The sequence below is a fragment of the Pholis gunnellus genome, assembly GCF_910591455.1.
Source record: "Pholis gunnellus genome assembly, chromosome: 17".
In the NCBI taxonomy this organism is placed as follows: Eukaryota; Metazoa; Chordata; class Actinopteri; order Perciformes; family Pholidae; genus Pholis; species Pholis gunnellus.
The window spans coordinates 7,355,294-7,367,857 of NC_136544.1; the positions used below are offsets into that span (position 1 = coordinate 7,355,294).

At 44.3% G+C, this 12,564-nt stretch overlaps 1 protein-coding gene across 3 annotated transcripts in view; it reads left to right on the plus strand.

The window, feature by feature from the left end:
* Positions 1 to 11,760, plus strand: part of LOC306709763 (myocardin-related transcription factor A-like) — a 32,080-nt gene extending 20,320 nt beyond the window's left edge. For all 3 annotated transcript variants that reach the window (XM_079178035.1, XM_079178036.1, XM_079178037.1), the window contains 14 exons: positions 1,055 to 1,221; positions 1,489 to 1,605; positions 2,147 to 2,215; positions 2,304 to 2,488; positions 2,606 to 2,783; positions 3,148 to 3,403; positions 3,544 to 3,698; positions 4,641 to 5,684; positions 5,942 to 6,133; positions 6,350 to 6,448; positions 7,628 to 7,777; positions 7,910 to 7,993; positions 8,279 to 8,327; positions 8,465 to 11,760. In XM_079178035.1, the coding sequence (XP_079034161.1) occupies positions 1,055 to 1,221; positions 1,489 to 1,605; positions 2,147 to 2,215; positions 2,304 to 2,488; positions 2,606 to 2,783; positions 3,148 to 3,403; positions 3,544 to 3,698; positions 4,641 to 5,684; positions 5,942 to 6,133; positions 6,350 to 6,448; positions 7,628 to 7,777; positions 7,910 to 7,993; positions 8,279 to 8,327; positions 8,465 to 9,027 (3,308 nt within the window). In that variant the 3' untranslated portion in view covers positions 9,028 to 11,760. The remainder of the gene's footprint in view (positions 1 to 1,054; positions 1,222 to 1,488; positions 1,606 to 2,146; positions 2,216 to 2,303; positions 2,489 to 2,605; positions 2,784 to 3,147; positions 3,404 to 3,543; positions 3,699 to 4,640; positions 5,685 to 5,941; positions 6,134 to 6,349; positions 6,449 to 7,627; positions 7,778 to 7,909; positions 7,994 to 8,278; positions 8,328 to 8,464) is intronic.
* Positions 11,761 to 12,564: the final 804 nt, after the last annotated feature.

The window sequence follows — 12,564 nt, forward strand, 5'->3', positions numbered from 1 at the left end:
ACACACATGCACCAGCAAAAGGAAAGTCTCTGTCTTAGAGCTTAGCAGCTACCTTTTCTTCCTTAAATCCCCATAAAGCCTCGATAGTCGGCATCATAATGAAATGATTACGTGATATCCCCCGAGGGAAATATTAGCAGGACCACGACTTGGATTCATTCCTGTGCTGGAGGACGTTTCAACCTGATGCTCACTCAGATAGACTAATATCGCGACATTTGTCCTCTGGTTGACACGTTTTTGTACAGTTGGTTAAAAAAAAATAACAATGTATGATTGATTTCTAAATATGTTTCATATAATTCGGCTACTTTCATTTTTGTAAAGAGAATATCATTAGTAGCACAAGAAGGTTGTCATAAACCTCACACAAACTGTTAATGCATTCATAGCATGAATTACGTAACTGATCCTCCAGAATTCTCAGCGTACCGTCATTCACTCAGAGAGACGCCATCTGTCACATAAAAACCAGTATGACTGAGGTGGCCATGCTTACTTGGCTGCACTGAAAGTGAACTTAGATGAATGAAAACTGTTTACTGGGATAAAGGACAGAAGAAGTGAAGATATCCCCTAAAACTGTCTTTTCTGGGCACGACGTGCAGACGGAGAGGACAAGCATTTAGGTTTCTCTGCAGCAGCCGTCACATAAATGCACTCGTTGACAGTTCTGGAGCAGACATCTGAGAAGAAACTTGTGTGTGTTTCTTTGTCGAATTCTATAGGCCTTGGCTCGCACCTGCAGTGATGTGTTTGCTGATACTTGTAGAGGACGTGCCGGTGATAATTATGACTTAAAGGATGCTAACAGGGTGTTAGTTCAGTGGCACAGTGCAGTTTGGATTGTAAGGATGAAACCGCTGGCTCAACACCTGTAAATTATAGGTGATAAAAGCTCGCCGTCATTGTAGTGATGCAGCAAAAACAGGCAGACAACTCAGACAACATGGTAGATTCGCATTTTTCTTCGTCACAGGGGAAAAAAACCTAGTAGTGTTTATGACTTCATCTTTCTTGATAGCAACCCTTTCCTCCCTCCTCTGCCTCTCAGAGACACGGTTTCCAAAGGCTTCAGGCGATAACTCGTCATGTGACGACGACAGCAATTACAGTCTGTCTCCAGAAGAGCCGGTGAGCCTGGAGTCTCCTCTGGGTCTGCTGCCTCTGCCCTCTCCACCAGAGACGCTGGCTGGCAGCAGCGTCCCATCTCCCGCACAGGTATAGGATCAGAGTGTGACTCTGTGTGACTTACATGTTGTGTGTCACGGATGCAAGATTGTAATATCCAGTATAATAGCAAACTCTTGTGTAGCAGGAAGCTTTCCCATGTCATCTCATGGGAATTTAGATGTTTCTCAAATAGGCTATATATCGGGCGATATTTTGGCCCGGCTGATTTATTGGTCTAGCTCTCGGTAAGGCCGTGGTGTAGCCATCAGGGATTAGTTTTGCTCATTTTAAGTACGTTTCTATCTTATCAATTAGGTCTCTCCTACTGCTCTTGCTTTCCCACCAATCTCTGGCTCCTCCCCCGCATTCAAGTTGACCAATGGGACGGCAGCATCATCCGCCCAGAGGACAGGAGCGACTTCACAGATCAAGGTAAGTGACATCTGTCCACAAGGCCAATCAAACAATCAAAGGTGACCATGTAAACCTGATATAGAGGCTGTGTAAACTGTGCTTGATGCTCTGATATTAAGCTGCTCTAATCAAAATGTTTATAGTAACAATGGATCAAATGACTTTGTGTAATAAGAAAGCGGCCACTTGTAGTGATGTACAGTACATTAAGGATCATCACCCGTCTCTGTAGTTCCCATCAGCTCTACGGACCGTTGTAGCGTCTTTCAGCTCATTGTTTTACGGTCAACCTGTTTCCGGCTGCAGCAAACAACAACAAAAAACTCTTAAATCCCACTTCATGCTCCCTACGCAACACCAAACACAAGACAGACAAAGTTAGTGACCAGCTGGTTGGACATATTGGAGCATTTCTCAGCTAAAGAGGCAGACATTTCCCTCAGGAGTTGGTAGAGACCAAAACAGAGCTTTGAGGAAAGTGCCTACCAGACATTACATTGATTGATGTTGTTTATATAAAAGTTTACAGTAGACACTTACATCCCTTCTCTTTTTTCAGTCCCAGCCTAAACCAAACTTTGACCGCTCTGCACAAAGACACAAGAAACCGAAGGACAACAAGCCAAAGGTAGATTTAAACCCAAGAGGAAACAAATGAGTCACAGGAGCTGCAATAAATTGGTTATTTGTTCTACTGTTAATGTGTTGCCTTCTAGATTAAAAAGTTAAAGTACCATCAGTACATCCCTCCTGACCAGAAGGGAGATAAAGAGCCTCCTCCCCATCTGGACTCATCTTATGCCAAAATCCTCCAGCAGCAGCAGCTCTTCTTGCAGCTCCAGATCCTCAGTCAGCAGCAGCAGCACTATAACTACCACGCCATCCTGCCTGCACCACCCAAGTATGTTTTTTTTATGTGTGTGTGTGTGGATGGTCAAGCTTGTAGTGTGCAGTAACACCTGGGGCGGGGGTGGCTTGTATCTTGTGTAAAGACCCTCTCTGACTCTCTCTCCAACAGACCTCAGACAGATCAGGAGCCATCTTCCTCTTCCTCCTCCATTTCCACGACTACTTCCTCCCCTCCTCGACCTGTCGCTGCCCCTTCAAAAGCTCCCTCTCACCACATCCGTCAGAGTTCTGCTGCTTTGCGTGGGACAAAGCCAGTCTCCTTACCGCCGAACCTGGATGAAATGAAGGTTAGCATGCAGTATGCACAACATACCAATCCAAAAGAAAACAGCCTGGTTAGTTTATGATCCATATCAGTACAGTGAGAGCAACAGCTCTCTCTGCTGTCTACAAGCTACGAGTCAATGGCGTAACGGGTGTTGACATATGTCAAAGATTCTCTGTTGACAAAATGCTGTCCCAGATAGGTGGCCTGCCAACTCAGAGCTGCCAAAGAAAGGGGCAGTGATGGATTAGCCTGTCTTTTTCTTTTTCTTTCTTCTTTTCCCTTAAATCCATTTCAATTTTCCTCGGCTCTTTATCCCCATCTCTTTGCTTTTCTTCGCTCTTGTCCGTCGGTCTTAATTTCTCTGTTAATCCATCTTCTGTCAGGTCGCGGAACTGAAGTCCGAGTTGAAGCTGCGCACCTTGCCGGTCTCCGGAACCAAAAACGACCTGATCGAGAGGCTGAGGACCTACCAGGAGCTGAATGGAGGCAGTGACACTACCTCCTCTCCAACAGCAGGGGGTACCACAGGGCCAGGGGCCGAGGGAGCAGGAAAATCCTCCAAAACTGCTGCGGCAACCCCCAGCAACACATCACAACGACAGCAACAGTTTCAGTGCCATCAGACATCTTCTCTGACCGGTTAGTCAAACAGAAAATCTATCTGTACCTCTTCAATCACCTCTCTTCATAACATTCTGTATTCAAGTGTTAAAAGACAAGGAAGACGTAAGAAAACCGTGTCGATAATTTATTATCTCTGTATCTTACCCTCTGTATAGCTGACGCAGGTAGCTGTGCAGCCACTCCTCAGCAGCTCATGACCTGTGGTGGCACCGCGTCCCCCCCGACCGCCTCACTCACACACTCTGACTGCTCGCCGGGCGCCATGAGCCCAGAAGATACCAGCTTTAACAGCGACCCCTTGGAGGAAATGGTCAGAATGTTGTTGTTGTTGTTGTTGTTGTAACACATTGACATAACCTCAGTGAGGGTCGTGACGGCGTTATCAGCCATAACAGCCGTATGAACTCATGGCAGAGCGGTGGCGATATGCCAGCCTCGAGACTCGTGTGCCCTAAAAGCGTGTGCGGCCGTCCCGGCTAAGTAAACAAAACACAGAAAAGCTCAGATAACAACACACGAAGAGAGAGTGACTTCATTCTCTGCTCGGGTAGACATTAGTCCTCTATACAGAGACTTTGCATAGGAAATGGTTGTTCGCTTTTATAATAAAGCTCTGAATTTCAACTTTTGCACCTTTTTAAGGATATATAACTACTCAATTACGAGACACCGTTAATTTGTAATGAAATGTATTTTAGTATATTTGAGATAATGACGGACTTTTTTGTCATTTACTTTGAGTATACTTCAATTGTTTTACTTAATATCTGTTGGACAACTATTAATATACATTTATTGTACTGCAGATACTTGTTTCAACTTTTTTAACAATCCTATCGGAAATAGTGACTTAACTAACATTTGGTCAAATTTGAAGAGTGCCTATATGAAGTACGAGGGTGTATTTAAATATGAATAATTATAACTTAATGGTGTCTCAAAAGAGTCAAGATTTGTCAAAATCTTTCGTTTACTAAAAACCTGCAAGACGAATGACATTCCCGTCAGCCGCAGCTGTACTTTCTTTAGTGCTAATTGGCTAATCTTAAAAGGCTAACATGCTAAACTAAGATGGTGAATATGGTAAACATTATACCTGCTCAACATGTTCACATTGTCATTGTGAACATGTTAGCCAACATAAAAACATTAGCATTAAGCTCAAGCTTAGGCTGTACCCTCTTGGTTTTCATCTCAAGTGTTGTCCCGCTGTATGTTTACCTGTCTTCATTTTTCTCTCTTTTTCCTCTAGATGAGTTCACACATCACCCAGGTGAGCCGTCAGCCGTGCTCAGCTGCTCAGCTTGCAACCAGCATCAAAGAAGAGCTGAAGTGTTCGGGCCTATCGCCACGTCAGTTCTCTTTAAAGCAGGCCTCTCTGCAGAAACACTGCCTGGTCTCATCGACGGCCCTCACCACGACAGCCACAGCTCCAGTGGCGACTGTGGACAAGGACAGGATGCTGCAGGAGAAAGACAAGCAGATCGAGGAGTTGACCAGGATGCTGAGGCAGAAACAGAGGCTGGTGGAGGTGCTGAGGATGCAGCTGGAGCATGGGAACCGAGGAGGACCGGAGCCGCTGGTTCTCGTAAGAGTTAAACAAGAACCTCCCGATGGACCCAGTGTCCCTCTCTCTTTTGGCCGTCCGCCGTTCTCCCCTCCGCCGCCATCCGTTTCATGTGAGATGGATGTTCTCAAGGTAACTGTCAAACAGGAAGCCATCGAGGCAGAGGAAGTTGCGTGCGAGACAACGATGCAATCACCAAAAGGTCATGGGTTACCGTGGTCCTCGACTCAGATTCAGGAGAGACACGAGCAGGTTCAGCTCCAAATGAAGCCGGAGCAGATGAGCACACAGACAAAACAACAACACGTATCCCTGCAGCAAACCACTCTGCAGCTGGCCCAGCAACAGGCCATACAGAAACTTTTGCTGCAGCAACAACGCAGCTTTCAGAGCGAGCAGACGGCCATTCAGAACCGCAGTCAGACGCCGGAAAGCCTGCAAAAGCTTTCTCAGCAGAGGAAGAAGAAGTCTCACAAACAGCATCTCAAACAACTGCAGCTGCAGCAGCAACTGTTGCAGTCACAGCAACAGCACCTGCACCAGCAGTCAAAGCAACACCACCAGCAGATGCAGCTAAAGCAACAGATTCTGCTGAAGCAGCAGAAGTCGTTTTTACAGCAGCAGCAGACTAAACAGCTGCAACAGATCCAGATACAGACAAAGATCCATCTGAAGCAACAACAGGGGCTGATGCAGCAGAAACAACAGGCGCAACAGCAGCCGCCACAGGTCAGGAGTGGCTTTCATAATATCATTTACACCACATTGACTCTCTGAGAAAGTTCTGCCGTTTAGGATGCTCCTGACGGTCTCTTGATCTGGTCAGATTATAGAATGTATAGAATTGAACAAGCGCAGCTGGACAGCATTGAATTTGTTGAATCACAAGATGAGCCCAATTGTTGGGCACGCCAATGAGAAATATGAAGCAAAAGTGTACACAAACGCTGATGCTCTCTCTAAAAGTTCTCCTGGGTTTTGTGCAGGTGTCTCAAGCGTCCTTCAACCAGCAGTCGGGCCCTTCTTTCCCACTGGACCTCCTCAAGAGCAACTCCACCCCGACTCTGGTCACAGACGGCAACGGCAACCACTTCCTGGTTGCGCTGACCAGTCACATCACTGAGAACCAAGGGACTGCTGCAACTGGGAGCAAAACAACCAATCAAATCACGCTGCAGGTACATGATTCATCTGTGCGCATGATGTTAGAGAAGCATAATCACAGGTTAACCAATTAACAAATAAGAGCGACACAATATCCAAGAATAGTGTTTACATAATAATAAAAACACAGTAATGGTACATCTGATGATGTTTGAATGCTGATGGACTCTTTTTATTATAATAGTAAACTCTTATACTAATACTAAGTACACTGTTTCTTTTCCCAATAGCGGCTACAGTCTACTCCAGCCAGGCTCCCCAACCACGACCCTGTTAATCCAACCAAACAGAGTATGCACAAAGGATTTTTCAAACAACAAGAGACAAAGGTGAGGCTTAAAGAAAGACATTGATGATCTGGATTTTCTGGCATTAAAGTAGCTGAAGTAGCATTGTACAACAGGAAAACCTTTGAAAGATGTAAAATGTACCTTTATTATGGCTTGGATTTTCAGATTTTCACTACACTATTATCGTGGCAAGAAATAATTAATTTTGAAAACATCTGTTGAATCCATCTTCAATTTTAGTTATTGTATATTTTGTCTCTTTTTGTTGGCAAATGAATTACACTTAAAGGGTTATACTGCAGGGAGGTGGAGAGAGTCTGTAAATTGTACTAAAATGTGGTTTAAGAGGCGCTGGACTGTTGACACAATATTATCATGTGTCAGGTATTTAACATGTTTTATTTTTAAATATCACGGTTATCGTCATGTATTTGGATGGTAGCTTAAATCTCATTGATCAATACCTCAAAAGGGAAACTATGTATTTGGCTTGCTATGACGAGGGGCAGGTGATAAAAATGTGTGTGTGCGTGTGTTGCCTTTTCTTCTATTTCGGTGAACTGGCCTTTTAAAAATGTCTGCCACCACAAAAATAGTCACTCAACAGCAGATGTGAACCCTTACATTGTCTCTTTTTTTTACACATTTCATGGACCCTCATCATACCACATGCACACTTCTCAAACAAGCTCCGGCAACTCGGAGCCCCCCCCGTCGCTTCAGTGACGGGGGGGCTCCGCTCTGCTCATGTTAATGTTCACAAAGAGTGAGAGTGAGAGAAAACTGCTCCACTGATTCCAGCAGCGGTGGAAATTAATGGTGTATGCCGTTCGAGACAGTGACGGCAGTCTCTGATAAGAGTGTCTTGACACTAGCCCGATGCTGCTTATTATTGCTCGGCTAATTACTCCAACGACATCGTCCATTACTATGATGTATGTTATTAATGGAGGACGAACAAAAACTCCATCGCATCTTGGCTAATTGAGATGTACTGTATCTCTCGGCGAGTGCAGGTGTGCTGGAAAATGTCAAGTTTTGGTGTTTTCAGCAGGTATCAGCAGTCTTGTAGCCCTCTTATCACACTCTTAATAGAGATTACTGATGATTTCACTTGGCAGCGGTACGAGTTAGTGAAATAACTCGTACCGCTGCCTCTGCATACTGTTTTTCCCTGTACGGAGAACTTATCTTTCCCCTCTTTGTGATGACTTGAAGCCACAGAACGGGGCACTTGAGGTATCTGTAGACCAGCCTCAGCAGGACGTTGTTCTGTGTTTGTCAGCACCTCCCAGTCTGCAGCCGTTCTTCAAGGACCAGGAGACCGCCCCCTCAGAGAGAAACACCTCTTCACCATCCTCCCAAACTGTGAGTAATCTCCAGATGGTGGCTCGTGTCATCCAGTCAACATTGTAAAACTTTCCTGATCACTTTGGATGTGAAAGAATCTTTTTTTCTCCCCTCATATCTGGCTTTCCCTTTCATTCCCCTCTCCTGCAGGAGCGGTGTCCCAGTCTGGATGCCTTGTTTAGTCCTCTGTCTCCAGCTTCCAACGAGACAGCTGCCTCATCGCCTGATGACAAAGTATGACACGCTGCATGTCTGATGGTGCCATTGTGCAAAAAATGAATAAAATGTTCATAATCTCAAACGTGTGATTTGAACACCTCGGGGGTGTTTCTTAGGTTTTGCTAACCTACATTAAGCTACATAAGCTGTGTCGCTCTGCATTTCGGTTTCATACGTCGTTTCGCATCATTTCACATTTCACTTCAAGTGCTCGAGTCACATAGCAATGTGCTATGTGAACTTTACACACAGTTTTGAAGGGTAATGTGTTGTTTCCTGTGTGTGTGTGTGTGTCCTCAGGATACAGAGCATGAAGAGGATTTTATTGACATCATTTTGCAGACAGGAGGTAAGATGCAATAATATTGTCCGATCTATTTGTTGTGTAATAACTGCGTTAATATTTAGTTTATGGATGTGAACTGCAGCTTGAGCGGACGGTGGAAGGCGGTGATTCTGGTTTTAATTCTGTGTCTTTCCCTTCAGAAATGTCGACCGCTTTCAACCCGGTGCCAGACCCTTCTCTGGACCGTCTGATTCCACGCTCCTCTTCCTCTTCTCCTCCTCACCCCTCCCCGTTCCAGCTGATGCTACCCCCCCCCACACCTCCGTTTTGTGACACCCAACAGTCGGCCTCCTCGATGCAGTCTGATCTCCAGACTCTGGCCGACACCGTGGATGAGGAACGGCACCTCAGCAGCGCTGAGAGTGGACGCCTGGAGGACTTTCTCGAGAGCACCACCGGTAAGCCTCTGCTGGGGGTGGAGCCCGGAGGCCTGTTGACTTTGATTGATGACCTCCACAGTCAAATGCTGTGCACCCCCAGCATCCTGGACCATCCCTTGTCTCCCATGGATACCTTCGACCTGGATACGGAGGAGGGGCATGGGTTGGACGGTATGGATTGGTTGGACCTCACCATGGGAGGAGAGAGGGGAGAGGAAACCTCCACGCTGGCCCCACTTGGCCCCCAAACACCCACTAGTGTCTTTTCCACGGACTTCCTGGACAGCTCCGACCTGCCGATACACTGGGACTCCTGCCTATAGCCGACAGCAGTCGGAAAACAAATACGGGGCTTAGTTACACTCGCTTACACAGTTACTCACATGCACCAAAAACATGTAATTCATTGCTGAGGCTTCGGTATCTGATTAGAGCACTCTTTCTGAGTCTTCTCACACACTGGTGTATTGAATCTTCAAGCGCTTTGACCTTTATTTATTTAATTTACACACTGGTGTATTGATTTGTGCGCAGACACGTATTAGGCAGGTCCTATAATCTGTTCTTGCTGCTTTAGCAACAGTTTTGTCTACACAAAGAGGGGACTGCTGTGGATTTTGATCCGATTATTGATGAGACACTTTTAACTGAGCCGTGAACCCGTTGCTGACATACAAATGAATCTCATCTTCTCTTGTCACCATGTTACAGGGAATGCATCAGTTTGACCTTGGTCTGATTAGGAGTGCAAATCCTTAGCTGCCTTATGTAGTAATGCTAATCAATAGTATACCACTACAGCCAATCAATAACCAAAGTTTAGATGAAAGACAATGATTGTCTTGCAACGTGATTCAGCCGAGCTGCACTCTGATGCTATAAATTCAGAAGATGTTGTGATTCTGAATCTCATGTTTTTCGTATCAGCTTCTGAAGCATTGTGACAGTTACAGTGTCCACGTGTTAGACATAACGTTGGTTCTTGTGCTAAACTAGTTTCATCCTATTTACTATTAATGAACAGGACATTACATTACATACAGCAGGCCCCAACTGCTGCTCTGAAACCTTTCATTCATTCATTTATATTGACTCCAGTGATAGTTAAAGATAACACAAGGAACTCAGAGCAGTGTCCATCAGTCTGCCACGATCAGTCCTGGTTCTGGTTCTCCCGTGCAGCCGCACCCTCTAGTTCCTCCATGCATTGGAGCTTCATCGATGCAAAGTCGATACACAGGTCATCCTAGACCACGTGAAAGATACTCGCAACCCCCAGCTTGTCATTGGCTGATCCCATCACGCATCAGCGGGGAGCGGCAGAGCATCGAGGCGAAACTACTGATCCTGGCCAAAGGTTGGAGCCGCTGCTGCCATTGCGCGGAGCTCTTCAGCCCACAGCGAGCCCCATTGTACGCCACCAGACTGGCAGCTAAATCCAATCCCATTCATTGTGTATGAAAAAAGCAACTGATTCGCTGCACAAAGCATGCTGGGATACCTGTGTTGTGGAACAAGCTGGCGCTGTGATGAGAGGGCCTGGCGATTTTCAAAGATTCAAAGATTCTTTCCTCAAGACAGCCAATCAAGCTGCAGCACGGGTGACCACAACCAGGAAGTGCTAAAATGAGACTCATGACTAATTGTTTTGTTTATAATCTATCAAGGTAGGAAAAAATACTTCTTTCAACCAATTATTTTTGTTTAGCTGCGTTCAGAGCAGGAGTGACGTTTCCTGCACTTTATTCAGAATAAACATTTTAAACAGCATACATTTAAAAAAAATAAAAAAATAAATACATTTCAGATTCCTGCAGATATTAACAAAATATTGTTAAACATTAAATATTAGAGTGATGTTTAATATTTGTCCACATTCAAAAAGAATTGCACTTATTTTGTTACTTGAAATAATGCGACTGTATAGATTAATGAATGTCTTTGGTTTGAAGTCTTCTGAATGTAAACATGGGAGTCATGTCACTGCATCTTAGATGAACTACACGGCTTGATTAGAGCGCTACACTTGTGCCCACAAGGCTTCGTGTCTACATGAAGCATGTACAGTAACGGTGTCTTGATAACTGCCGTAGTGCAGTTTCACTCCCTTTCCATTTGCACTTGTTTTTGTTTTCTGCATGTGTACACACATCATGATAGGAAAGGATGACTCCTGCAGTTTAATAGATTCTTCACAAATGCCTTCTTCATAAGGATTTTTATAGTTATTTAGTTGTTGCTGTCAGTGGTGATATATGGCTATCCTGTACTGTATCAGTACTTCTGCCAATGGGGATCTATTTAAGTCCCTTTTCTCTTTGAGATATTACAATGCTGTAATATACAAGTTTAGACACTTACATTGTTATGAGACACTCTGGTAATACAGCTTTGTGTTTACTGTGACTAATTCTGACAAAATGTCTGTATTGTGAATTCAAAAACCTCTCTTGAGAAAACCTTGGAGCCGTACTGCAAAAGTTTATTTTTGATTCACACCATTTTTGTTACCGCATACAAACTACAAACTGGCCATTAAGAGATCCCTTCGTGATGCGTTTTGAAACTGTGAACTTCAGCCTATTAAAGGCTTAGCCTAAACCTAAGCCTAATCAAATAAGTAAATATTGTGCAACAAAACTTTTATCAGTTATGTAGTACAAATGCAACAAAGAACGATGTATTGTTTTTATTTTGTTATTATAAATAATGTTTGAAGGGAGTATCCTGTAGTCGGGTATCGTATGCCAGACCGCCGCTAAATACTGCAAACTCGGTTATTTTAGTTATAATTACGTGCGTGATTCACTCACTTCTTATGTGGGTTTTTGTTCCTTTTTGAAGGGATTTTAAGTGCCTTGCATGATGTAGCAAATACAACTCTGTCCGACTCATGTGGACGTTCAAATAAGAAGAAAGTCTGTTTTCTGCTGTATTTTTCCTGTCAGTGTTGAGCCACTCCATGTAAATGATAGTTTGAGCTTTTTGTGTAATTTTAATATATATTTTTTTTCTAAAACAAAAGGGGATTTGTTAATAAAAGAAAAGATAATTAAGCCTGTTGTGGTAAGATTATTTCATAATAATAATAAACAGTACAGGATAATTGAGGGGGGGGGGGGTGCCTTCCCCCTTGTTAACCTGCCATCCCCTCTCTCCTCCTATGTAGAGACAGTGCAGGGGCAGAGCATGTTCGTCTAGTCTGTCAGACTTATTGATCCTTTATCTGACTGAAGTTTGTGCAAGTTAGTGTTTCCACATTTGATTAGTGACACACACACACACGCACACACACACACACACACACACACACACACACACACACACACACACACACACACACACACACACACACACACACACATCCTTGCCAGAACAGGATATGGGTGGACATGTGAGGGAGGTGGATGATTGGCTTACAGCAAAACTCTAGCTCCTAATGGAGGGGAGCAGAGGATACCAGGCTAACATGTATTCCACAGTGGGCCTCCCACGGACAAAAGAGAGTGTGTGTTTGTGTGTGTGTGTGTGTGAATAAATGGCTCCCAAATCGGCAGTTTTGCGCAATCATGCACAACCACGTAATAAGATATTGTGTTTTGAAAGCCTCAAAATATCTTGATTTCGTTGGAAAGCAGACTTGTAGATGTTGGTCTTGCTGGTTGTTCTTCACCTCCATTGCGCCTTCTTTTCCCCAACTTCCTTTTCTTTCTTCTGCAAGCTAGAACTGAAGTGGAGTGAATCGGAAAAAAGCTGAAAACAAACTGCCGACTCCTCTTCTGCAGATGTTTATAAGAGTCTTTTTTTAATTCCGAGCCAAAAAAATTGCAAACTTCTGATCTACTATGTCCTGTCAAACC